This window comes from Parus major, chromosome 5, assembly GCF_001522545.3.
Source record: "Parus major isolate Abel chromosome 5, Parus_major1.1, whole genome shotgun sequence".
In the NCBI taxonomy this organism is placed as follows: Eukaryota; Metazoa; Chordata; class Aves; order Passeriformes; family Paridae; genus Parus; species Parus major.
Genome location: NC_031774.1, coordinates 35,240,102 through 35,266,120, shown reverse-complemented (window position 1 = coordinate 35,266,120; position 26,019 = coordinate 35,240,102). Strand labels below are relative to the sequence as shown.

General features: G+C 34.9%; 1 protein-coding gene across 7 annotated transcripts in view; it reads left to right on the top strand.

Moving 5' to 3' along the window:
- Positions 1 to 26,019, top strand: part of HEATR5A (HEAT repeat containing 5A) — a 65,138-nt gene that overhangs the window by 14,770 nt on the left and 24,349 nt on the right. For 5 of the 7 annotated variants that reach the window (XM_015629814.3, XM_015629820.2, XM_015629817.2 and 2 more), the window contains exons 5-22: positions 435 to 543; positions 1,062 to 1,211; positions 1,479 to 1,650; positions 3,663 to 3,823; positions 6,306 to 6,561; positions 7,661 to 7,816; positions 8,519 to 8,769; positions 11,173 to 11,284; positions 12,156 to 12,308; positions 13,578 to 13,677; positions 14,344 to 14,453; positions 18,615 to 18,778; positions 18,887 to 19,062; positions 20,395 to 20,500; positions 22,736 to 22,926; positions 23,378 to 23,537; positions 24,678 to 24,867; positions 25,455 to 25,624. In XM_015629814.3, coding sequence (XP_015485300.1) covers positions 435 to 543; positions 1,062 to 1,211; positions 1,479 to 1,650; positions 3,663 to 3,823; positions 6,306 to 6,561; positions 7,661 to 7,816; positions 8,519 to 8,769; positions 11,173 to 11,284; positions 12,156 to 12,308; positions 13,578 to 13,677; positions 14,344 to 14,453; positions 18,615 to 18,778; positions 18,887 to 19,062; positions 20,395 to 20,500; positions 22,736 to 22,926; positions 23,378 to 23,537; positions 24,678 to 24,867; positions 25,455 to 25,624 — 2,887 coding nt within the window. The remainder of the gene's footprint in view (positions 1 to 434; positions 544 to 1,061; positions 1,212 to 1,478; positions 1,651 to 3,662; positions 3,824 to 6,305; positions 6,562 to 7,660; positions 7,817 to 8,518; positions 8,770 to 11,172; positions 11,285 to 12,155; positions 12,309 to 13,577; positions 13,678 to 14,343; positions 14,454 to 18,614; positions 18,779 to 18,886; positions 19,063 to 20,394; positions 20,501 to 22,735; positions 22,927 to 23,377; positions 23,538 to 24,677; positions 24,868 to 25,454; positions 25,625 to 26,019) is intronic. The other 2 variants (XM_015629818.2, XM_015629819.2) reach the window with 2 other exon arrangements.

The following is a 26,019-nucleotide window of genomic DNA, read 5'->3' as shown; positions in this document are numbered from 1 at the left end:
AAACGGCAGAATTGTAATTACTAGACCATTTGCAGACTACTGTCAACCATCAAGTTGTAAATAAACCTGTCCCTGACTACTTCTGACAGCATCTGCTGCAGCATGACACAGAGTGTGCTTAGTGAAAAATGAATGTTAAGGTTTAAAGGTGGATATGAAAATTGAATTCCTCTTGTAAAATGTACTGGAAGATTGTATTATCTGAATTCTTGTATTACCCAAGTTACTTTAGCAACTCTTGTATCTGCATTTCTTTGAGAGGGTATGTGCCACATACAGACCATTTTTTTTCCCTTTTGATGATCCACTTACATTTTTGGGACATTCTGTTCACTTATTTTGCTGTTTGCACATTGATTACTTCAGTCGTCTTAATCCCTTTCATCTCTTACTGCATCCATTTTCACGCGTCTTTGGATTTGCTTTTGTTTTAGTGCTGCGGTGGTATGCTTGGGCTATTTATACAAAAAATTGGGAAGAATTTTGGGAAACAGTTTTACTGACACCGTTGGGAATGTGCTTAAAGCAATGAAGAATGCAGAGGTATTGGAACAGCATGTTTAAAAAATGACTGGAAAAATAAAAGGATTTTTACTGTTGGTAGCTGGACCAATGAATAAGAGAAAATGCATGATACCAAAATTAAAAAAAAAGTTGTGGAAAGTCAGATAAAAATCAGTGTCTAAATTCTAAAGAGGTACTGAAGTTAATGGATTATGACTATAAAAGGATGGATCACAGCTTTTCTTTGTCTGATTTCATGAAAGTAATTGATATGTTTTCTAATATAATTGCATTATTAATGAGAACATTTTTTTCTCTACCTCATACTTTATGTTTTGGGTTTTATACTTGTAATTATTGCTTTTCAATAGAACATAGAATTACTATTTTCATTTGCTTGTAGAGTTTTGGGGCAAGTTATCTGCTTTAACTTACTTCAGTATAACTAGATCTCTAAAAGACCCAGCCATTTTTTACCTATTTCAGTAGTTGGTGTTTTGTATTTCCAAAGAGCTTAGGGTTACAAAACTTTAACATTTCTCTTTTTCATTTTTCAGTCTCAAGGACGTTATGAAATCATGCTTAGTTTACAAAATATATTAAATGGTTTAGGAGCTGCTGCTATCCCCTGCCATAGGGATATTTACAAAGCTGCCCGATCATGTTTGACAGATCGATCCATGGCTGTCCGCTGTGCTGCTGCAAAGGTAAACTGCTCCAAGAGTAGCTTGTTTTAAGTAGCTCCCTAAAACATAAAATTCTGTTCTAATGATTAATGAACGCAGAAGTAAAAATATTGTTTGCTTACCTGTGTTTCTTTGATATTAACTTAGCAGAAAAAAATCAAGTAATTTTAGTATGAAGTAAGGTGCTTCTTTTTGTTAGGGAGAAATCAGTGTATTATGTAGCAAACTAAAATTTTTACTGAGTGCTTTTCCATGTCAAAACACTTTTATTTCCCTTATTTTGTCTAGTGTCTTCTCGAACTTCAGAATGAAGCAGTATTTATGTGGAGTACAGACCTGGATAGCGTTGTTACCTTATGTTTTAAATCCTTTGAAGGTTCCAATTATGATGTACGATTAGAGGTTTCAAAACTTCTAGGCACAATATTGGCTAGAGCTCTAACATCTAAGCAGATAACAGGTAACATATGTGCTTTCTTTGCTGATTCCTCATCTGTAAAAATCTGTCAGATGGTAAGAAATTTTCTAGTTCTGTTGAAGCCTGAAGTAAAATCCCATTGTAAGCTTCTTCTGACTGTTCATATCTCTGGTATGGTCTTTTTTCTTGTGAAGTGCTGTGCTTTTGGTTCTATCTATCTATCTGTCTGTCTGTCTGTCTGTCTATCTATCTATCATCTATTTATCTATCAAACTTTATAAAATAATGAACAATGGAAAGTAGTTAGTAAAACTTTTTCTCTGCTATGAGATTGTTGTTGTATGGAGAGAAATTAGTAACTTCAGAAATTTAAGAGAAAGATTAATTTAAGCAGTTTAGAAATAACTAAGATCTGAGGCAGTCTCTCTGTCAAACTAAAAAGTTAAGAATACCTTCCAAGTTGTTTTTCTGCAGTAATTGGTACAACGTCTGGATTGTTGGTGGATAGCAGTATAAATATGATCAGAAGCAGAAATTAGCAGGCAGTTTTGTTCACACAACAGCCATGTAAATGTTTTTTTCTGACAGACAGTAGTTGAGTTAACTGAAGCATCCTGGCACAAAGATACCTTGTCCAATACTTCGTGTGATTCAGGCTGAGAGGTTTTAGTCTTAGAAGCCCCAAGCTAAATATCTCACTGTAATCTAAGCAAATTATAACAGGATACAGGATAGGTGTGATTCAGGCTGAGTGTTCTGTTTTTAATGGCAACAGAGAAGACCTTCAGTGCAACAACCAGCAAATGACAAAATGACGTGCCTTTAAGCCCACCTTCCAAAGTACTTGAGGCTGTGTATTTGCATTGTAGACTCTGAAGTCTTTGTTTACAATGTATTTCCCCCAGAAATTTTGGGAGAGATTTACTGTGTTACAGGAAAAAAAAATCACTTATCTTTTCTCAATAAAATAAAAAAATTCATATTCTGATCTCTTTATAGACTCATTAGTTTCCTTTAATATATGTAAGCAATTTACTTGATATTTCTTAGGCTCTAAGATACGGTTATATAAGAAGCTTATAAATTATTTGGTTGGCTATATCAAGGAGTTTTGTCCTTATTTTAGTTATTTTTAGTTAAAAAGAAGTCAGAGCTAAGTGGGGCAGAAGCTATATGGGGACTAGAAGGGGCTGGGGGATAGGTGGAGGGAGCAGTACATGAAGAAATTTGTAGTCCTGAAACTTGTGCATTGTGTCTGATAAACTGCTGATGTGGAGGGGGTTTTGTTTAATTTTTTTTTTTCTGGACATCTTTATCTCAAATCCTGTCATTCCTGTTCTCATTTGTATCCATGATAGAGAATGAAAAATGCAGTGAAAATTTTAGGTCAGTTTGCACAGTGTGCTGTTATCGTGCTAAGTTTACACATACTTGTCCAAGCATGTATTTTAAATGAACTTTCTATCAAGAAATAAAGCATTGGAATAGGAATTGGGGATGGATGATTTTCCTAAACTACTGCAAGTGTATTTTATTTTTTCCTCTTTTTTAGAGAACTGTCTTAATGCTCGGGTAACTTGATATTTTTTGTACGAGACCCTATAGCTGTGCCCTTACATGGCTAAGTATAGCAGAGAGAGATCTGCCTGAGGTTTGGAATAGAGGTTGTCTTTGCTGGTAAGCTGGACTATGTAAGAACCAGGGCTTTCATGAAGCTCTGGGTGGTAGGAATAGACCTTACCAACCTTTTTGCAGAGGGAGCATAGATGGTAAATACTGAGGGAGGATAAATATAAGTATGCGTGTTAAGTAATGGTTTAAACTACTTAAAGGTAGTTAAAGCAGAAAACCTTGGGAAATATTGTGCTTTGCTGGAGCAATGAGAGCTAAAATGTCCTAGTTTCTGTTGTGAAGTTATGCTCAAACAGTATTTGGATTTGATTGTGCTACTGAGTTTGTGCAAATTATTTTTACTAAAATTAAGAGTTTAAACTATTCCTAAAATGTAGCAAGATTTTTGAACTGTTCCTCTAAGGATGTGCATCTATTCTTAGCCTCTACCAAGCAAAACTTCCGCAGAATCTCTTTGGAAGATGTGATGGAGCTATTGGGAACTGGATTTCTGCGTGGAAGTTGTGGATTTCTACGAGCCAGTGGTGATATGTTGAAAGGGACCAGTTCAGTCAGCAGAGATGTTAGAGTTGGAGTTACACAGGTTTGGATTACCTCAGTTATGATTTTCTGAGATTGCTAAACATTTGTATAATTGCTTTTCTCTGTGTGTATCTCTTTTTTTGTCCTTTTTTTTGTATTTGTCATGAGATGTATATATTTGAAAATCAGGATTTACACCTTGAGTCAGGCTAGAAAGAAAGGAAAAAAAGATTTCTGATGTTGCTTATTGTTTACCCAAGAGTTTGACATTTTAAAAATTAAAACTTCACATGATAGGAATTTCAGATGACTGATATAAATAAATTCTTCAATTTTTTAATTTAAAACTGATTTCATAACAGTTGAAAATTAAAGGGAGAAATTACAAGAAATGTTTGAACTTCTTGAAACTTTCTTCTCAGAAACTTTAAAATAGTTTCCTTCTGTGTAGGGAATTCCCAGTCTAGTTCTGAAAAGATGGTTCTGCTTTGAGTAAGTGCATGAGAAGTAAGGAAAACAGAATTTAGTGGAAAAAACGCAGCATCTGTTCTGCTGTGTTCCAGGATGCTCCAAGCATAGAATCTTTTAAGCTGAACAAGGCTGAAGGCAGGCCATGTAGTGCCTACTGCTAAAAACAGTATAAATTTTTCAGATAATATCAGGTTGGCTTAATCCTGTAAATCTTATCTTAAATATAAACATGCTGAATTGTACATATTCAAATGTGAAACCTGTGAATCAAGACTAAAGGTAATGAACATTTATGTATCAAATAGCTGTGATTATTTTAGTATGTTACAGTCGCACACCTCTGTGATAGCCACCTTTGCCAGTAAGGCAGTTTGTCAGTACATTACAACTTCTGTGCAAAAGATCATTAAATTAGCTTGAATTACTGATAAAAGCTGCCAGATTTTGCAGTGAAACAGCTACAAGGTGCTACAAATTGTCTTCTGTGCTCAGGTCATGCTGAGTGGAAGCATAACTTTCAGCAGAGAGAGCAGAAAAGCTGGGGAATAATAATACCTTGACAGTTATATGCCTAGAAATTGCATGCCAGGGATTTCCAGGGTGTTCTATATACATGATAGTTTTATTAGTTTTTCAGGAATATATCAGATATCTCAATTCAATGTTTTGACAATAGTTTTTGGAAGTTGCTCCTTTTTCAAGAATATCTATGTTAACACAGTAGTACCTGTGCTAGATGGTACATTCAAACTGTACCAGAACAGTTTAAATAGTGCAATGTCTCTACAAAAAAAAAGCTTGAAAAGTTGTGAATTTATCAGTAGTTGTGAGTAGAAAATGCTTGCAGATATAAAATGTATTAATTAGTGAGTTGCAGCTTATTATGAATATAAAAATAAGAAAGGCTCTGAAGATGACTTCTTACTTATGGAAGATTTTATATTTGTTCATGCCAGGTTCAAGACAGAGTTTAAAATTAAGCCAAGGCAGTATCACTCTTCACAAATCTTTATCCTGTTCAAATCTATAAAACCAGGGTAATGTACTGATGCATTATGAGGCTAAAGTAGTATTTGTCAAGACCAGTAGGGTGCTAACCGATCTAGTAGTACAATTATTTTGTCTACAGTAGTGCCCCTTCTTGTACATGAGTAATTTTGTTGTTAATGTTAGACACAAGATAAAGTATGTTTGAGGCAAATACAGAAATGGATTGATACAAGCAGTAGTTGTGAACTACTAATGAGGAATTCTGTGTGTTCATTTGCATATTCTCATTTTTTGTAATTCGTTTGCTTGATCTATTCATTAAAAAATCCAACATATGCACATAGAAGGAAATTGTAGGGGAGCTTATTATGTGGCAAAATAAATGGTCTTGTAGTGATTAGATTTGTAAAGTGATTCTGCATTCCTTCTCTGTGTGGTGACAAACATAGTCTTTTTATGGTACCGCCATTGCAAGGCAAACTATTAAAATTCATTGTAGAAGAGTGCTTGGGGGCTGCAAATATTCCCTGATTCAGACCCTTTAATAACCAAATTTTCTCTGGGTTATGGGTTATAGTTTTGTAACATAGTAGTTCTTAAAATGCATTCATACATTAAATTTGGGTTTCATGTGCAGAATGTTAAATAGCTGTAAGCTGTTGTTCAGTGAGACCAAACACAATGTTTTACATAACAAGTGCCTGTGCAGGGTAAACTGCCATTTCTCACACTCTGCAATGAGATGAGATGGGCAAGCAGCTCGAAATAACTTACAGTCAAAGCAGGCTGCAATATTACTAGTGCAGAATCACAGAATATGCTGAGTTGGAAGGGACCCATACCAATTTTGATAGTAATTTAAATTCTTTTTAAAAATTAAAATAATATATAGATATAAAAAATTGCAGATACCTTATAGGGAGAACATATGTGATTTATGGATGCAGAAATGTATAAATCATTTCAATTTAGTGTTCTAATTGTGGCAATGTGAAGATTTAAAAAATAAGTATGTAGGATAGTTAGCAGTGAATTTCTGGATATTTTGCTCTAAAATATATTTATTTTCCAATCTCTTTCAGGCATATGTGGTATTTGTCTCTACATTAGGAGCACAATGGCTTGAAAGGAACTTCTCTGCCTTCCTAGCCCATATTCTAGATCTTGTGTCTCAGTCTCACCCTAAGGCTATTCAGAGTCCCGTGGACGCTATCGGCTGTCGCCGCTGTGTCTCATTCATCCTTCGAGCTACAGTAGGAGGCCTGCTCGGGGAAAAGGCTCAGATTGCAGCTGCCAAGGAGATTTGTCAGGCCATCTGGAAACTGAAGAAAGTTGTAGGTATGGGTCTAACAAGATTATCCATTTGTGCCTCTGCTTTTCCTTTTTTAAGTGATTGTCCAACTACCTATTCCAGAATCTGCAGGAATAGAATATGTAGTGCTGCTTTATTACCATGATAATGTAGAGGGCTTTTGGTGGGCTGCTTTGTTTTTAGCTTGGGCTGGTTATTTGCTTGTGTGTGTTGTTTTCGTACGTGTGTAGCCACACAAGTATATACAGATCTTTTAACACTCCATTCCTGGCAAATGCAATTTTAACCACTAACAAATGAAATAAATGCAGTAATAACATACGGATAGTATTGTAAAGTAAGTTTAGGTTGGCAGATAATGCATGTCTAGTCAGATCCTGCCTTCCTGTTCAGAGCAGTTGACACTACTAAAGGTTCAAAAAAGAAGCATTTGTTCCTAAATGACAAATGAGTATTTCTTCTGGAGAAAACAGATCTCTTGCATGATAAGATCTTGTACATTGCTTCCAGAAAAAGCCTCTGGTCTTCCATCATTGTCCTTCTGGAGGAGAAGAAAGAATCCTGGACATAACCTGTTGTCTTCTGGTGTAGAGCTGCATGTTGTATCTGATTTAAATATGTAAATGTTTTGTTGTCTAAACAGACATAATTATTTGTGTCTCAAAAGATAAACTTTAGAAAAAATAATATTTTTCCCTCCCTCTTCATTCCACATCTCTGCCTTCTCTCTCGTTGCTCTTGTAAAATTTCATTCTTTTCTTCCTTTTTTTTCATATGATGCAGTAAAATCTGGGAAGTTACACTGAAGTTTGTCTTCAAGTTACTTTTGGTAGGGCAGATGATAGGACTCTTCTTGCTAGCTACTGTTCTCCATCATGTAAAGATCAGCAATTTAATGAATTTTCCATTTATCCACACTCTTACTCTCACAGATGTTACTACAGCATCCTTTCAGTAAAAGAAATATACTTGTCTCAGTGAAGGTAACCCTTTATGAAAACAATAATAAAAATGGTAATGGTTAAAGCTCATTTAGTAATATAAACAACTTCTCTTGGCAAAAGCCTTTCTCCCATCTGGTTTTGGTAATGATTTCATGGCGATTTTCTTGTACTGTGTTATCAGATGCTGCAATGAGTGATGGTAACTTGGAAACAAAAATTAATACAACAGATGTAACAGCAAGTCAGCATGTGCTTGTGTGTGCACTTCAGGAACTTGGAAGTCTCATTCATGGCTTAGGAACTACAGCAGCACCATTACTGCAAGACTCCAGTACAGGTACAAGCCCTGAATTATTTTGTGAGCCAGAGTACAAATTAAATTTATATTCATTTGTTCACTGTGATCTTCTTTGATTTCTTATGGCTATTCTTTTGGTGCTCAGTCTCCTAACCAGGATCCTCCATAGTTCTTGTATTATTTTCTGTTTTCCTCCAATAAACTTAAAAAAAAAAAATGGGGAGGAGGGAAAGTTGACTGCCTTACATGCTGTAGGAAGATTTCCAATATTGCCCAGAAAGTTCTGTATCTTTCCTAACCTGTACAAGTATGTCAATTAAAAAAATTGTCTTTATCAACTTTTACTTCATTAAGGGTTGTATTTAAGGTACAACACTTCATAATGTTTATAATAAAACACGTAAATTGAGATGGGTACCTTTATTGTTCTCATTTAGCTGCATCCATGACATGGATCCTTACAGAAGCTTACATCTATTTTCTATGCATTTTGGGGGATAACTGTGCAATATGTTAGGTTTCCTCCATAGTCTTACTTTTCATCCAGGGTAGATTTTTCTAAGAAGAACTTAATTACTTCAATTTGTTACAATTACTTAAAAATAAAAAACAATAGTACTTTTTCAAGAGAAATATAGAAATTGGATTGTGTTACGTTTTCCAGTCCAGCATATACATTTTTGCTTCTTTGACAATGTGTTTGCCTCTTTCTTAAGTGTGTTTATTCTTTTGATTTTTCAGGTGTTCTGGAAGCAGTAATTTCTGTCATTCTTCATCCCAGCATTTCAGTTAGACTGACAGCAGCTTGGTGTTTGCGCTGTATTGCGGTGGCACTGCCCTCTTACGTGTCCCTGCTGTTGGATCGTTGCATTGAACGTCTCAGCACATTGAAACCCTGCCCAGAAGCAGTAACTGGCTATAGTTTTGCTGTTGCCGCTTTGCTAGGTGCAGTAAAACATTGTCCTTTAGGAATTCCACATGGAAAAGGGAAGGTATGGGCTGAATACTTTACACATAGGCTGTTATATTTTTTTGCAGTGGTATTTGGATGTTTTCTTTGAGACATGATCACCATACCCAGTGATACTGATGAGATACTTTGGTTCCTCGAGAAGAGGACTTTGAAGCATACCATGACCCAAATAAACATGTGTTTTTCTCACATGTGTCAGGAGCAGAAATTCCTGTTTCTTGGGAATGACTTTCAAGTGTACAGCTTAATAAGTGCTTACAGCAATGACTACAGTTACTATCTTGAAAATCTTTGGTCTAGTCCAACAAATGCACACTTTAATTTAGTTATACAGAATGTAATAGAAATCAGCTTCTTGCATTAACCCAGTCTAAGATGCCAATCTCCTCACTAGTGCAGATAGAAGATGCTGTGCTCTGAAGTTTTAAGGACATGCAGCTGTAGAAATAAAAGCTGGGGGAAGGAACTGTTTCCATCTTAATGGATACTTTATCCACTGAGTTACTCATGTTTGGAAAACCATGGTTGATCACAAATGTCAGCAGTACATGCTGATTTTTTGCATAATGTAGAAACTTGCATTCTTTCTTCTGAAAATAACTATTTCAGTGTCAGTGGATAGTGAGAACTTTCTGGACATTCAGAGTCCTGACTCACGAACTTTTCCTTGTGATTGCTGAAAGATCATGTGGAGAGAACAAAATTAATGTAATTTGCCCACTACAATAGATGAGAAGTGCCATTCAAATACTATGCACCTAAGCAGAGCTGAATTTTCTGTTTAACAGGGAAACGTAATTCTTAACAAAGATTTCTTTTAGTGGAATATAATAGGATGAAATTGGGCTAGGGAGGAGGTATGGGAGGGCACAAAAAATATGGGAGGAACATTGTATTCTGTACTAAGTTGTCAGGGGGAAGAACAGAACAGTTGACAAAAGCCCTTTTCTGCTCTCTCCTAGGAACACTGCCAGATTCCAGACTAGCTCCTCTTCTGAGGAGTTGAAAGAGAGCAGTTTTGAGAAGGAAATATCAAACATAGACAATAGTGATCTGTAGAGAAGCTGTTTTATATAAATGGATTATCCTTTGAGAGGGCAATTAGAGTTGCAGGTGGAATGAAAAGAAAATAAAATTAGTGAGTTTATGTATATTTAATATTCAGTCCTATTGCTTATAATTAAGTTTTAAAAATTCTTCAGGTATAAGGTATTCCTCCTAGTATGTGGAGAAAAACTGTCAGAAATCATTAAATTACATCCTTTCTAGCGTGTTTGCGTTACAGGTAGTTTAAGTATACTAAGTTTGTAGTGATTTTTAGGAATAAAATTTTTAAAAGGTACTGTTTTATTTTAGAATCAAATGTGTTAACTCTATCAGGAATATAGATTTTTCTATATACAAATATAGATTTGGTATGCATTATGGAATTGGGGAAACTAATACTTTCATATTGGAAAAAAGACTTCAGATGAAGTTTTGGAAGTGTAAACATCTCAAACATTCATGAAACAAACTTGCATGTGCAACCTTTCACAATTTTCAAAATTTAAGTGTGAAAAAATTTATATAAGGATATTTTCTATACTGAAGCTTTTTAATGATACTTTTGATAATGGCACTTCTTACTTGGAATACTGACTCGTGAGCAGTTTGTTTTGGAGACTGGACATAATACAAGTTCTAAGATATTTTTTAGTGATATTTATATGTGAAACATAATTGAAGCCAACTACATGCAGAATACTTATAGCATTTGTAGCCATACTGTGGTAATTGTGCATGGACACAAGGATGTTCCTCCATGTGAGTTGTACCATGTAATGTACCTTTTGGTAACAAGCAGAGTCACCTTGCATTTAGCCTATAGTGGGCATGTGCAATTATACTGGAGCAGCTAAAATAGGATTAATTCAAACTATACTATTTTAATTTATTTGTCAGTTATACCATTTGTTGATTTGAAAAATGGTCAGAGAGAATTATAGACTTTACTCTTGAACAAGGATAAAAAGAGAATTATCACTCACCCCTTCTTCTGAGCTGTAATTCATAGATGTCATGCACACATTGTGACATAAACATACTATCAGAACACTTCTATCCTTCCAGTGCAATTTCCTGTGGAAATTATCAGTTATCATTTTACTGTTAATAAAAGAGAGGGTAAAAGCAGCAAAGTAACTTACCTAGTACTCCAGAGAACTGCTGAGGCCATCCCAGACTAGTACTGAAGTCAGGAATTGCAACTTCATAAGCCTGAATTTATTGCCATAGTGTAAGAGGAATATGGCATTCTCCTCTGGGAGCAAGAAAATAGGGTTAAGCATTACACCAAATAGTATAGAAAAAAAAATTGGTAGCTATCAAAATGTGATGCTCTACTTTTTTACTTTTTTTTTCCTTCTCTTTTACTTTGAAGGTAATCATGACAGTAGCAGAGGATTTGTTGTGTTCTGCTTCTCAGAACAGTCGCATTTCACTGCAGCGCATGCAGGCTGGATGGCTCTTGATAGCTGCTCTCATGACATTAGGTAGTAGCTTTCTACATTTTTTCCTGATCTACATTAAGGTGTTCAGTGTTCTGTCTCTGATTTTTAGTTTGAGATTTTGTCTAATTTACTGCTGCAAAATAATTTTAAAAAGCCCCAAATGTTGGAATATTTAGAAAAACTTTCTGAGATAAAAAAATGTTATTTCTTTCAAATTTGGTATTAGTTCATTGAGAACAATTTCTGAAAAACAGTGATTGGAGTGGGACTGCTATTAATTAAATGTAGGTAATAAATTTCAAAATGAATCTAACCAAATCTCCTAGTGGTGATGAAGAATTTTAAAATATTTGTAGCTAGAAAAAATGAGCTAGTAATTTATATTACCCTTTTGTCAGGCATTTGAAATCTTACAGAACTTTCTAAGATGTATTAATGGTCAGATTATTGACTGTGATCAGTAAATTACTAATGAAGAATATATTTTATTTGCTTTGGTCATATTTTTAATGTTTTCATGTGCTACTCCTGCCCAAAAACTTCCCCTTCTTTTTTTCTTTCTTACATTGTTATTACTTAATTAACCTAAAACAAATTTTTGCTTTTCTAAACAGCACTGTTGATCCTTGCATCTCTTTTATGCTGGTCATGCACAGGGTCTGTACTTTGTAGAACAGAGATTGTATTTTTTTTGGTAACATACTAGTAAATGTGTCAATGGGTGTGTAGTTTTATATGAAAATGAAGTATCAAACCAATAAATATTTGAGAAATTACATATGAGAAGGCTGGGAAAGTAGCATATGGTTTTGTTCATCCTGTAAAGATTTTGTGAACACAATAAAAAAAAGAAGGAAAGAAAATTTAGTTTTATTAATCCTTGCATTAGCATAACAACTGCCAAAATTTACAGGTCCTGCAGTTGTCCAGCATCATCTACCACGAATGCTGTTACTGTGGAAGTGCATCTTTCCATCATCTCCTAAAGACCTAGAAACAGAGAAAACACGAGGAGATGCATTTACCTGGCAAGTAACACTGGAAGGTCGTGCTGGTGCCCTCTGTGGTAAGTCAGATTTACTATCTTTCTCTGCATATTTAAAATTGGGCTCTTAGTTAATTTCCCTTTTGAAAGGACAAGGACACTTCATATTGATTTTTTTTCACTAGATGGTAAGGGTCATATTCAGTTCCCAACATACTTGCTTATAGATCAGTATTTACATATATGTTTCATCTTTGTGAAAACAAACAAACAAACCAACAAACCAACCAAAACAAAAGCCTAAACAAAAAAAGTAAAAAAAAACCCAAGAGTTTTTCCTCTACTTCATCTAATCAGTTGATTTTCAAGCAATAAATGATAATCAGGAAGGTTGCTTCCCTCTTTTAGCAAACAAATCACGATGACTGAAGATCCAAAGCAGGGTATGTTCTGTTGTTTACACAGTCTGTTACATTTGGAAAATAGTACTTCTGTTGCCTAACAGGTAACTCACTATAAGCAAAATAGAATTGTGGGTCATGCAAAAAAGTTTGTGAAAGTGGAAGGACTTGGGTAAAAATTACCATTAGGTAGTTGCAATTCTTAGGCAGGAAAGAACACTTTGAATGTGGCTGCTCTCTGGTAGGCTGCAATTTTTTTATCATGAAGTACTGTGAATTTAGGTTTCCAGGAAATTGCCCCAGTGATCTTCAAATACTTAACGTGTTTCAGTCTTGTATTCCAGAGTACTAAAGGGTACTTGGCTTTCTGGAAATGTGAATGCTGTTGTAGTAAGCACCCCTCTCTCTCACTATTAAGATACATCGCAAAGCGTGGAATTCAATAGTAATTTCATTTTAGAAGTACCTAAACAATTAACCTTTAAATATTTTTTCTTTAGCAAGTAAGTCTGTTATACGGTATATTCTCTAGATGCTTTTGGAAATTAAACTCAAGTTTAGTTTTCTGTAAATTATACACATAATAATAGGTTCCTAGAGTACAATAACCGAACTAAATTTTAATGGGAAATCAGTAAAGTAAGCACTAAGTCACTTGATCATGCTTCTGTTTTCTTTTTATTATTGTTATTATAGAATTATCATGTAGTTGAATTACATACCATCACTTAGTCCATAACAAAATTTAAAAAATAATTGCATTTATGTATGCAATTAAAAGTCAGGATATGAATGTCTGGGTTAAAACACTAAAACTGTGCATCTGAATTTTTTCATTTCTACTTTTATACATTATTAGTTATGTAGTAATGTAATTACTTTGCTAATGTGGGTTTTTTTTTTCAACTTATCTCACACTAAGTAAATTGAAATCCAATTCCTTTTCTAGCTATTAAAAGCTTTGTTTCCCATTGTGCTGGTCTTCTTACGGATGAAGTTGTTCAGAGACTTCTTCCTCCTCTCCCAAGTGCTGTTGATTTATTGACACAGTAAGTGTCTGTATAAAACTGTTATTTGAAAAGCTAGAATAATCTGTATTTGATTGGTGCACTTTATAAAGGGAGTTTGTGTTTGCAAACACAAACAGATTCCAGTGTCATGTGAAAAATCTAAGGAAGACTTTCTTGCAAGGGTGTTTTTTTAAGTCAGTTTTTATGTACTGCTTTTTTAATTAAAAATATACGTTTGCACTTATACACCATTCTTTTCTATTAAATAAGAAACTAAGTTCCAGGATATGCTTGGAAAAACCTCTTTTAGACATGGATTTAATTTCAGATCTAAGCTGGAAAGGGTTTTATTAAACGTTTGCCTTTTGGATATAGAACAATTCAATGCATTTGTGTTCTAAGCTCTAACTTGGGGAAATATAGCCACAAAATTTTGTAGTCATAGACATAGGTAATTTCAAATCAAAGGAAATAGAAAGCTTGTTTATTTCTCTAGTATTAAATGAAAATCACACTTGGAAATGGACAACAGACATTCTGTCACAACCTGTGAAATAAATTGGTTTCCTTTTACTATTAGTTATGCAAATCAAAATGTACTTCTAATATGTATAGATTTTAAAGGCGTGTGGTACAGATGAAACTGGAGTGTTACATAAAATTTGAAGTCCCTGCTATCTCTGACATGCTTTTTTACATTTTAAGGCTTTCTTCAATATACAAATCATATGGAAATTCCTTAAAAACACCGTCAACTGTTTACAGACAGAAACTTTATGAATTACTAGCAGTATTGCCCCCAAAGGCCTATGAAGGTATGTATTTACATACAAGGAGAAATCCATTAAAAATTCTATGGTCCATTTTTAAGTTTTTGTTCATCGTGTATTCAGCCAGCAAAAATTAGTTCCACTTTTTCTAAAAACCAAATTTTACTCCCTCTATTTAAGTTTGATGAATTGTACCAAAGTCAGTGTGGTTTTGAAGAGCTAGTGTTCATGATCTTGTTTCCTGTCTAATACTAACACACACCTCTGTTAGAAATAGACATTTTTGCTACATTTTCGGTTGAAACTTGACAATGTTTCAATTTCAAACTAGTTGAAAAATTTCTTTTCTTTTATGCCTAATTAAATTCTAATTGCCACAGCTGTAACTTTAGCTTAAACTAATTGTATGAAGACCGTTGAAAGAATTCAAATTAATTGATTTAACAAAGCATATATTACAGATATATTAATCTGATCCTGTGCAGATTGTGGATAAAAGGTTTCTATTTACAGAACAATTTCAACAAAATCTGGGGATTGACTTACTTTTTATAGGAGCACATAACAAAAAGAATCTAGGCCTCTAATCCGTTAACTATGCACTGTAGTTGGATGGGTCTTTCAGCTCAAATATTTAATATGTTTTTTGTCCTTAAATCGTTTGCTGTACAGTAGTTTGTGGACTACAGTAAGGAACTGAAGTGTTTTTGTCAGCTGTAAAGAGAAGTACAGGGTATTCTTCAGGACACAGACAATATGGAGCAACAATGCTCTAAATTAGCTGTGTCCTGTGTAGCTTGGAGGGAATCCTTACTCAAATAGTCTGCTCCATCTAGTGGTAACTGCTAAGAGAACTGGGACAAATCCTTGACCTGTGCCTTAAAGCTGTTGTCATGTTAGAAGTATGTATATAATGAGGCATAGTGTATAATACTCATTTGTGGCTGAAAACTGCATCTCCACCCCTAAGAGCAAGTTACTCCTTTTGTTCTTGTATTGCAGGAGCAACATGTTACAGAATATGTTGGTATGGCTGGGTTTGGCAGTTTCTTGGTGTGTTTGGGATTTTTGTGTATGCTCTAACTTCATTGAAAATACACAGTGTTTTAGGGTGTGACCTGCAAAATGTATCTCTTGTGAAAGAGCAGCCTAGCCGAGGATGCTGCATTCTAGTCCAATAAACAAAGAAAAAGCATGAAGAGTTTGTTATAAATAAGTGAGCACCCTGCTGAAATCTTGAAAACAGCCTTAAAATCAAAACAGGTGTAGTCTCAGAGGTGTCCACTCGTGTAATACAGGAGTATGAGAGTGTGGAAGGAATGGAAATGCGTACATTGCTGAAACTTATTTTTATATATCTTAACATATAGGTATGCATCATTTAAAAAATGCAATGAAAAGTTTCCAAGGTAAAACTTGAAACAAATGCCATTCTTTCCATATTATTTCCAGTATGCATGAGACTTCATGCAGAAACTGTGTGTCTTAGCAGATACTGTGAATTTTAAAAATAAAATGATTGGGGAAACAGTATCACTATGGAACTCAGGATGGTTTTTTTCAATGTCTAAATGTAATCATTTTAAACAGGGACAATATTAGGAGTACTCTTGTGTTGCACAGCAGGGCTTATTTTACATGGCTCAGAGCGACACACTTATTGAGAAGCTTTCACCAGTTAATGGTTTTATTTCTTTTGATTTTTTTTTTCTTCAGCCCAGGTAGTTAGACAGATGATAGAAATCTGTAAATTGTTTCTTTTTGAGAAAATTGATGATGGAAACATTTACCAGGAGCTGTAACTCAAGATTTTTGTATTTGTAAATTATGCGTAAAACTTGTTTTCTTTAGTACAAGCAGAACAAAACAAAATAGCCAGGAAAATAAACAGCTGAAAACAGACTATTCATATATCCAAGCTTGTTTTTCAATGTGTGCCTTTAGATTTCTGAGGCCTGAGATACCGTGACTTGTTTTGGCTCTGCTTGGTCCTTTCCTGCTCACTTTCTGCCTTTTTAATGTTTCTTTTATTGTTTTGTCATCACTAAAAATCATATCTGATCAAACAGCAGAATTTTACTAAGTTTTACCACGAGTGTGCATGAATCATAATTGATTCTTTGCATTATTTCAGCAGTGACAGGTGTGAGAAGAACATATTAGGTAAACTTGAACATCAGTGAAATACATTAAGCATGCTTTAGTTGCTGTCTTCCATTGTGTATGAATGGTTAAGACCTGTAATTTATCTAGTCCAAAGTATGAATTTGTTAAGCTAAGGAAAGCTGGTTCTAAGATGACAAATTGTATTTGTGATCATTTTCATGTGTCATTAGTTTTGGATTATAATGTTCTCATGTTTTCAAGACATTTATTTCTTGTTTGTTAATATAAAAAGTCTTATATTGTCCAAATCGAAAATTTCACAAAAATAATTTCAGTAGCTTGAATTCTATTAGATTTCTTGATGTTTGCTGCTGTCTGAATTTAATACATTTTGTCAGACACATTAGGGTTCTTTTCATTCTTCAGCTTTTTGTGCTTGTTATGCTCCACTGTTTAAACCATAGAATTGAATACAGGCATTCACTTTGCCTTTTTAATAGGATGAGATGAATAGCTAGAATGCTGAAACAGCATTCTGGCTTAAAATTTAGAACTTCTTTACATTGGGGTATTACTGTTTGAAGTGTTGAGGATTGTCAACTGTCTGGGACTAAAATAAACCTTTATCTAGTTAAAAAATTCTGGGTATTTCCATGAAATTTTATTTCAAAAGCTGGTATTTTTCATAAGAAGGAGATTTAAAAAAAAAAAAAATAGTCATGATGAGTAATAATGAAAGAACTGTTTCTAGTTGTTAACTGTCATTGTTTTTTTTTAAAAGCTCTATTTCTATTCCTTTCACATATTATCTCTGCACCTTGCAATATATTTGATATTGCAAATATTTTTCATTTAGATTTGAGTAAAGTATTTTGGAAAAATTACATACTTGCTTAATTAGTCAGGGAAGTAGGCAAAGCAGCAGATAGATATCTGCAGGGGAAAGAGGCTGATAGGGCCAGGAGTTAGATGGGTAGGAGAGAAAGTCAGTTTCCTCAGAGTAGATTCTGTTTCCAAGAAGGGTTAAGTAGCTGGTTGCAACTACCAGCTCCAACTGTGCTAATAACTTTGCTTGTGCTCATGAGGTGCTGAGAACTGTGTTGTCCCACTTTTTGAAACTTCCATGTGTTGAAAACTTAATAAGCAGCTTTAGTGAAAACATGTAACTGTGTGATCAGCTAACAAAACTGAATGCGAGGAATCGGTTATATGGTGTTAAGTGCCCTTCTCTCCTCCCTCCCCACTTCTTAGTGCTCATAATTCCCAATTCAGGAGGACTTGACTTTTCAGTCTTAATGCTCTGGAGGTAAATTACATAATATTTGTATAAAGACTGAGTACTTTCTTTAAGATCAGTTTTGCAGTGTTTTTCTACACAATTGCTAACCAGTGCTTTCTCATCATAAGTGATTCAGCACTGGAAATGTTCTCTCACTACAAACGCTATTTTAATGACCTAAATTGTCTGACTCAAAATGCTCAGTGTTGTTTTTTTTTTTTTTGTAGTATGTACAACCTTGTCAGAAATATTATGTGAAAAAATATGTGGAAGTTTTAACTACCAGTGAAATTTAGCATGATGTAACCTACAATATACTCCTTCTGCCTTGGTTTTTGCATGCAAACTCCTAAAATAGGGGACTGCATTCATCAGCTTTTGCTTATTTATCAGACCTGTGGATGTTTTAAATTACTTCTGGTTGCCAAGTTCAAGTATTCCTTTGTGATTACATAATACATTCCACAGCATTAATTCTCAGGAAATAGAAGAAAATACATCTGTGTTCATAACTGCCATTTCCCCTCTACTTTCTTTGCAAATGTAGCTAATTTACTGGCTTATCAGTTGTATGGCATTATGCCTTCTGTAAAGAAAAGAGTCTGTGTTTCAGCTTCTAGATTGCTGTGGGTGCTTAGCTTGCTTATGTCAGGTACTGCTCTGTGGTTCCCCCTCTAACAGTGAGTCTTCTCTAACTATTTGAAGATTAAAGAGAAATATTACATGGATGTTACTATTTCAGTATAAATATATTGCTTCCTAAGTTGCTTGTGCCAAGTAACTAAGCCATAGTTTTGAATATTTTTTTCTTTAATTTAAAGGAAACTTCAGTGCTGTTCTAAAAGAGTTAGTGACTGACTTGACTGTCACAGATAGCCAGATTGATGCCTCTGCATCTTTGCTTCCATCCCTTTGTCATGAGAATGATCTCCTTTTACTCGGTCCCTTACTGCAGGAAACTGACCACCGATTTATTGAAGAGCAGGTACTTTTTGTTCTATAATAAAGGTATTGTATTTTCATACAGTTATTTAGGTCAGTGCTCATTTAGACTTGGTCAAAAATATGTCTATCACTCTTTTCCTTCTTACAGCTCCTTTTAGGTAACAGCATAGCTGGTGGCAGCTTGGAGTATGACCCTTATTCAATTTATGAGAAATTTGCAAAAGGGGATTCAGTACCTAAACCACTACCTCCTGCATTATCTGTTATCAGTGCAGCAACTCGACTTTTTGGAGTTGTGTTTGCCCACATAACAGAATCTCACAGGTAAAGTAGTAACTAGCTGCTGGGGAATTTAGGAGATGTTGTAAGATGGTCATGGTGTTTGACATTGGATGCAGAAGAAAACCATTCTGAGAAAATAATGAATTTTGCAAGTGGAGTCTGTAAACCATCTGAATAGCATAATTCTGACCACCAAATTATTGGACTTTTCTCTTTAAAGTTGCTGACAACAAAAAGGCCCATCCAGCAAGAGGTTACTGTCATACCAAATTTGTGGACGCAGAAAAAGATTGTTACATTATGATTGCCAGATCAAAATGGAGACATTACACAATTTTTGTGGTGCTTAATACATAATACATTGTTAATAAAAAGTGGGTGGGGTGTCTCAACCCAGTTCTGTCAAGGTACAAGGATATTTGAAAGAGATCAAGACCTTCTCATGGGTTTTGTCTATGTATTTTCTCACTGCATACATGGCATTTTGGTTTGTTTCACATTTAAAAGCATACTGATTGCTAAGACATAAAATTCCTGAAGATATTTGAATGAGATTTCCTTCTTCTATGTGCTTCTGTGTGATATTATTTTTGGATGCAGCTTTAGAGCAGATTAATTATTTTTAAATTAAATAGCTTTATATTTTCAAAACCTGCTATAGTTAGACCTCGATTGTTAGATCACGATCATTGTAGCTGGTGAAGGTTTTATGGTTTCCTGTGTGGGGTGAATGTTTAGTCTTGAGTCTTAATGTCTTCCCAACTTTGAATGCTTGGGGTTTAGTGTAGGTTCCAGGCAGCTGTTTGCTTATGAGAATACCTGCCAATAAAATTGCCAAATGATTTATTTGTTCTTCTGACCTGTCTTTACTTCTTTATTCTATCTTCATTGATTGTTTCTATTACAGATTTTTTTTCATCTTTTTTTTTCCCCCATCTGTCACCAGTTTCCTGGTTGGTTTTCTGCACTTATTTCTCAAGACCTGAATTAATTGCTGCAGATAAATGCCTCTTTATTTTCTTTTTCCTTTGCCTCTTCCTTTCTCAATTCTAAGTCCAAAATGCATTATTCCCATACATAGTTCCTTTTAATAATGTCTGTTCAATGTTACTTAGATACAAATGATTATATGTGAATACATATAAGGTAAAAAATGTAAAATGTTCATGTATGGAAGTTCATATTCTAATATGAAATACACAATTTTTTTTGTAGTAGACAGGGATGCCAATTGAAGGAAAAGGCTCAAGAGTTAATTTGTTCCATGTCTGGTTTTATGTATAGACTTTGTTATGAGGTTGAAAATGAAATTTAAAGGCTTGATTTATTTCCTTAATTGTCAATTATGTGGTTTCTTTTCTGTTCTTGTTTAAGGCTCCAGGTGTTAGAACAGTTGTTGAATTGCATAAAACAAACAAAAGGATCTCGACAACAAATAGTGCAACTACATGTTTTGTCAGCTTTTTCTACTTCCTTAAAGGTAATCTGCTTTCTCTCTCTCTCCTTTGTTTCTCCTTCTCTCTATGTCACTAAACCATAGCATCTCTTGGTTCAAATACATCAGTTGCTGTGGTTTGAACCCAGCCACACAGCCACTTGCTCACTCTCCCCATAGTGGGATAGGGGAGAGAACTGCAAGAGTAAAAGTGAGCAAACTCCTGGGTTGAGATAAAGACAGTTTAATAGGGAAAACAAAAACCATGCACACAAGCGAATCTAAACAAGGAATTAATTTCCTACTTCACATCAGCTGGCAGGTGTTCTGCTGTTTCCAGGAAAGCAGGGCTCTACCATGCCTATCAGTCACTTGGGAGGACAAAAAATCATCACTCCAAACATTCCCTTGCCTCCTCCCAGCTTTATATGCTGAATATGATTCCATGTTAAAGGAAGAACTGCTGTCTGAGCATTCTCACACTGTTCAAGGAGCAGCACACAGACAACTTGAGATTAATTGCTGAAACAGAAGCCTCTTTGCAGTGCCCAGCCCCAGTGAGCAGACAGCTGTCCCCTTGGTCTCTTCATTGTCATACACACTCACTCTCTGGTGTGCTTCCTCCTTCTTCCAGCTTGACTCTGGATTTCCCATAGCAGAGTGTCAGGTATCAGATTTAAAAAACAAAGTTATTTAATAGAGTTATACAGCAGCAGGTCAGCTGAAGCTGGAGGCTTCTGGAGAAGTACTCAGAGCAAAAATGCCTAGGCAATACCCTTACGATTTATGCAACTACCTTTCATATGCTCTTTACGTCCAGTGGTGATTTTTGGTAAGGGATCTTCTAATATGTTATTGGGTTTTTTCCCTGTGTCTGTGCCAAGTAGATGGTTCTTGAGGAACTGCAGCTTCTGCTGTCCTGATCTTCTGGTGCCCCTGCTCTCTGGCAGAGCACAGAAAATTTAAAAAGCCCTAGACTGCAGATAACCATTACCTAGCAACAATTAAAACACCAGTGTGTTATCAATGTTCTTGTACTAAAGACAAAACACAGCATTGTACCAGCTACTAGGAAAATTACTCAGAAAATTAACTCCATTCCAGACAAAAAACACCTCTACATGTAAGTTCAGAACTGTCTGCCTAAGGCTTCATCTAATCCAGCTACTCACGTTGAGCCAGTAAAGCTGGGCAAACAACATTCTAAATCACTGAGTATTTTATCTCTGTGTAGCTCATTCTACTTAAAACTTACTTATGCTAAACAGCTATCGCTTGACAGCCATGTGGTATGAAATCTGGTCCCTTGGGGTCAGCTATCCCAGCTGTGTTTCCTCCCAATTCCTTGTGCATCCCCACTCTGCTCACTGGTGGGGTGGCACAAGAAGCAGAAGAGGCCTTGGCTCTGTGTAAGCACTGCTCAGCACTAACAAAACAACTCGGCATTGTCAACCCTGTGTTCAGCACAAAGCCAAAACATGGCACCCTGCTAGCTACTGTGAAGAAAATTAACTCTACCCTAGTCCAAACCAGCACAGTACACAGAAGTTTTTGTTTTGCATAACAATTAAGTTGATCGGTCTTGTTTTCTGTGGTAATATGTTATTTTGTGATGTCATAGCTTTCTTGAGTACAAATGAATCACTATTGAGTATTTCCCCTTTTTTAATATTAGTTTTTGGGAAAGCTGTTCTAGTACACTCTAGTGTACTAACATCCATACTAATGTTATTCAAATGAGAGAGCTATGGAAAAATTCTGTTTGTATAATTTCTGTCTTTGTTACTGTCTTTTGTATTTCTTACTGTATAAATAAAAAAAATATCAATTGATAAAGTGATCTCATAATTATCTGCTATTTGTTCATTTTTCATGATGCTTTATTTGTATTTTCCTCTGCTCATATGCAGTTTTCATTCTTCTCTTCTTAGCCAGATGTTTTGGACTGAGATTTTTTTTGTGTGTGTTACTCTATTCTCACTGTTTTTCTTCTTGATATTATTTTTTGAATTTTATGCTAATATGTTGGTTTATCTGGTTCTACTGCAATCTATCTAGTATTTCCTAAAATCATAATGTTGCTGCTAAAATGTTGTGCTGTGATGTAGTTATGTAGTGGTAGATATCTAACTCTCATAACAGCAAACTGAAAGAGAGGAATTCCTTAGACAGAGGGGAAGAAAGTCAAAATCTTTCTGCAGTTCTTGTATTTTTTGCATGACTGACAGAAAAGGACACTCTGATTACTGTCTCTTTAATATATTTAATGTTTATTTTTAGCACTTGGCTAACTGCAAGGGAAGTTTAGGTTCAGAAGAGGTTAGAAGATCTGCCCTGATGTTGGTAATGGGTGCCTTGGAAAGCAATAATCCACTTCTAAGATGTGCTGCTGCAGAGTGTTTGGCCAGGCTGGCACAGGTGGTTTCTGACAGTGCCTTCACTGCTGGATTAGCGCAAGTCAGTTTTGACAAGTAAGTTCACAATAAGCATGAAAAGGTACTGCTTGAGTTTATAAAAATATTTGAGAAATCTACCTGGCACCTATTATGATAATTGTAAAAAGCTGGTTTCCTTCATGAGCTTGATGTCATTTCAGAAATTAACAGGAAAAAGCACTGCCTGAGTTCTTAATGTGTTTCTTAGTGTAAGATTATCTAAGTAAGCTTTCCTTTACTAAATAAGCTAAGTAGACTTTCAAATTAATTAAATTAGCCGCTGTTCTAGCAACATCATGTAAGTGTAGCTAAATATTTTGATGCCGTCTTCAGATAAGAGACTATATATGAATTTGGAATTTTGGGAATATAATAGTGTCTAATAATTTTTATTTCTGATTATATACCAGAAATTTCATTTGTAGATGTGCTTATTACATAGTAAGAGTCTTGGTGATTAAACTAACAGCATTTTTTCAATTAATAGGCTAAAATCTGCTAGGGATGTGGTATCAAGAACAGGTCATTCTTTGGCTCTGGGATGTCTGTATAGGTACCTTGGAGGAATAGGTTCTACTCAGCACCTGAATGCATGTGTTGGAATCCTTTATACTTTATCTCAGGACAGTACTTCACCTGATGTACAGGTACTTGTCACTTATATAAAAATATTATGTTACAAATTAACTGAATTGTATTCTGGAGTTTAAGGTTCTTTTTCTTGTAAGATTAACAGATTCACAACCTCCTAGGCATACCTCATAGGTAATGGCTGGAGCAGCAAAGACAATGTGGAATACAGCCCCTGCTCAAAATCAACCTTCAACAACTTCCACAGCAAGAAGTATGATGGGATGTGGAAGGCTCATATTCAATGATTTGCAAGACTGATAAGGCTCACTTTAAAAATAGTATCTGATGTTTAAGGGATTGATTCATTTCACATTCACCTATACCTTGACTTTGACTAGATAGTACTTAGGATTTTTTGTCTGAGGGATTTTTGTTTGTTTGTTTGTGTCAGTTTTTGTCTCTTTTACATTGTTTACCTCACAGCATATTTTGTTGAAGGGTTATATAGTAAATAAAAGGGATTTGTAGCCTGAATGCTGTAGAATTTGGTGGATATACATCGTTGAGTAAAGCAAGAAATTTTGAATACTAATTAATGTTGTTTCTCTGTGGCTAAAACTGTTACCTATCAGAATAGCTTTAAGAGACATTGAGTGTATTTAATGTATTTGTCTAAATATCAGTTAAAGAATTTTTAAAGCTTTTTCCACATTAACTTTGCACAAAGAGGAACTATTTGTTGAGATGAAACAGATGTGGCTATTTGTGCAAAATAAATGGGCTACAATGATGGGTTATTTCAGAAAAATTCAGAAATTTTTTTCAGAAATTTTCACAATTTTCTTCTTGCACAAGGAACTGTAAGAAATTTTTTAAATTATAGAATAGAATAAAGGAATAATAATCACTGTTATTCCTAAACTAAATTCCTAAATCTAATTTACTATTACATTCAGTTTTTCATTTATTAACAGTGACACATTTAAAATGGTTGTTTCATTGCACAACTTACAATTTCTTGTAAAATATTCAAAATGGCTTACTCAACATCAAATTCATAAAGTTTCTTTGTATAACCCCTCTATTTATTCCTTTGGAACCTAAAAGTGCAACCGCTATTACACTTCATCACTGAATTTCACTTTTAACTATCAAATTTTTTAAATTTTTATGTATATCATATAGAGTTTACATTACTTCTTCTTACTTTACAGGCATGGGCTCTACACTCTCTGTCACTAATAGTGGATCAGGCTGGGCCCTTGTATCATGTGCACGTGGAACCTACCTTATCTCTTGTTCTCATGTTGTTGTTGAGTGTGCCTCCGGCTTACGCTGAAGTTCATCAAAGCCTTGGTCGCTGTTTAAATGCACTTATTACCACTCTGGGCCCTGAGCTGCAAGGTATATAACATACAAATGTGTTTGTATAACAAACATACAGCTTTGTTTGCTGTAGCAACCAAATTGCTAAACATTGAATGTGTGTGATTGCAGTTGTAACAAGTAAGCAGATCTAAATTTCTTTGTTTAGTTGTAAGACAGTATTTCATAGGCTATGACTTTATGCAATCAAGATGACATGACAGCTAGTTTTCCAAAAATAGTCTCTTGACATCATTCCCTTTGTTTGAACTGGTTCTCTGAGCCTTGCCTTGGGCTGAAATTTCTTACATGGATTTTATGTTTTACATTTCTTACATTCTTACATCTTCTGATTCTAGCATGAGAACAGAAGGTGTTCATATTTCAAGAGTTAAGAGCCCATCTATGTCTTATTTATGATATAGACATTTAAAATTTGCATCTAAATCACCAGAGAGCAATGTGATCACTATTCATCAATAACAAAGTATGGCACAGATATAAGGATCGTCCTTTAGGAGACTGAACGTTATGGCTGACTTGGGAAAAAGACAGGTTATCATGTTTATTAGAAATAAATGTATGTTTTAAAAACAAACAAAAAGCCTTCTTTATTCTCAATATAGGCAGCAGTACAGCAGTGTCAGCCTTAAGAACTTCCTGCCTTTTGGGCTGTGCAGCGATGCAGGATAATCCTGACTGCCTTGTTCAAGCTCAAGCCATCTCTTGCCTTCAGCAGCTTCACATGTTTGCGCCTCGACACGTCAACTTGTCTAACCTTGTAAGCTGCCTCTGTGTGAGTATATATTTACTAGTTTATATCCATGTATTTTAAAATTTGTTCATATTTTTCATAAACACCTAAAAAATGCAGATGTTTCTTTAAGCAGAGAAACTGATCATTGTGTAGTCATGAGGTGTTTCATGTTCTCTTACAGGCAAGTATTCTATATATCTTCTTTTATTTTTCTTCAGTTTCTGTTTCCCCTTTACAAGATGAGCACATTCTCTAGAAATCTTGGCCTTCTGAGCTGCTTGCAGGTGCATTCTGCTGTTCTTACTAAGGCCAGTTGTCTGGAAGGATATACCATTCATTACAACTTTTTGCTGGATTTTTACCAGCTAGTTTATGTTGGCCAGATTTTTCTCTCTGCTGCTTTTTATGCCTTGGTTTAAGGATTGATTTTTAAA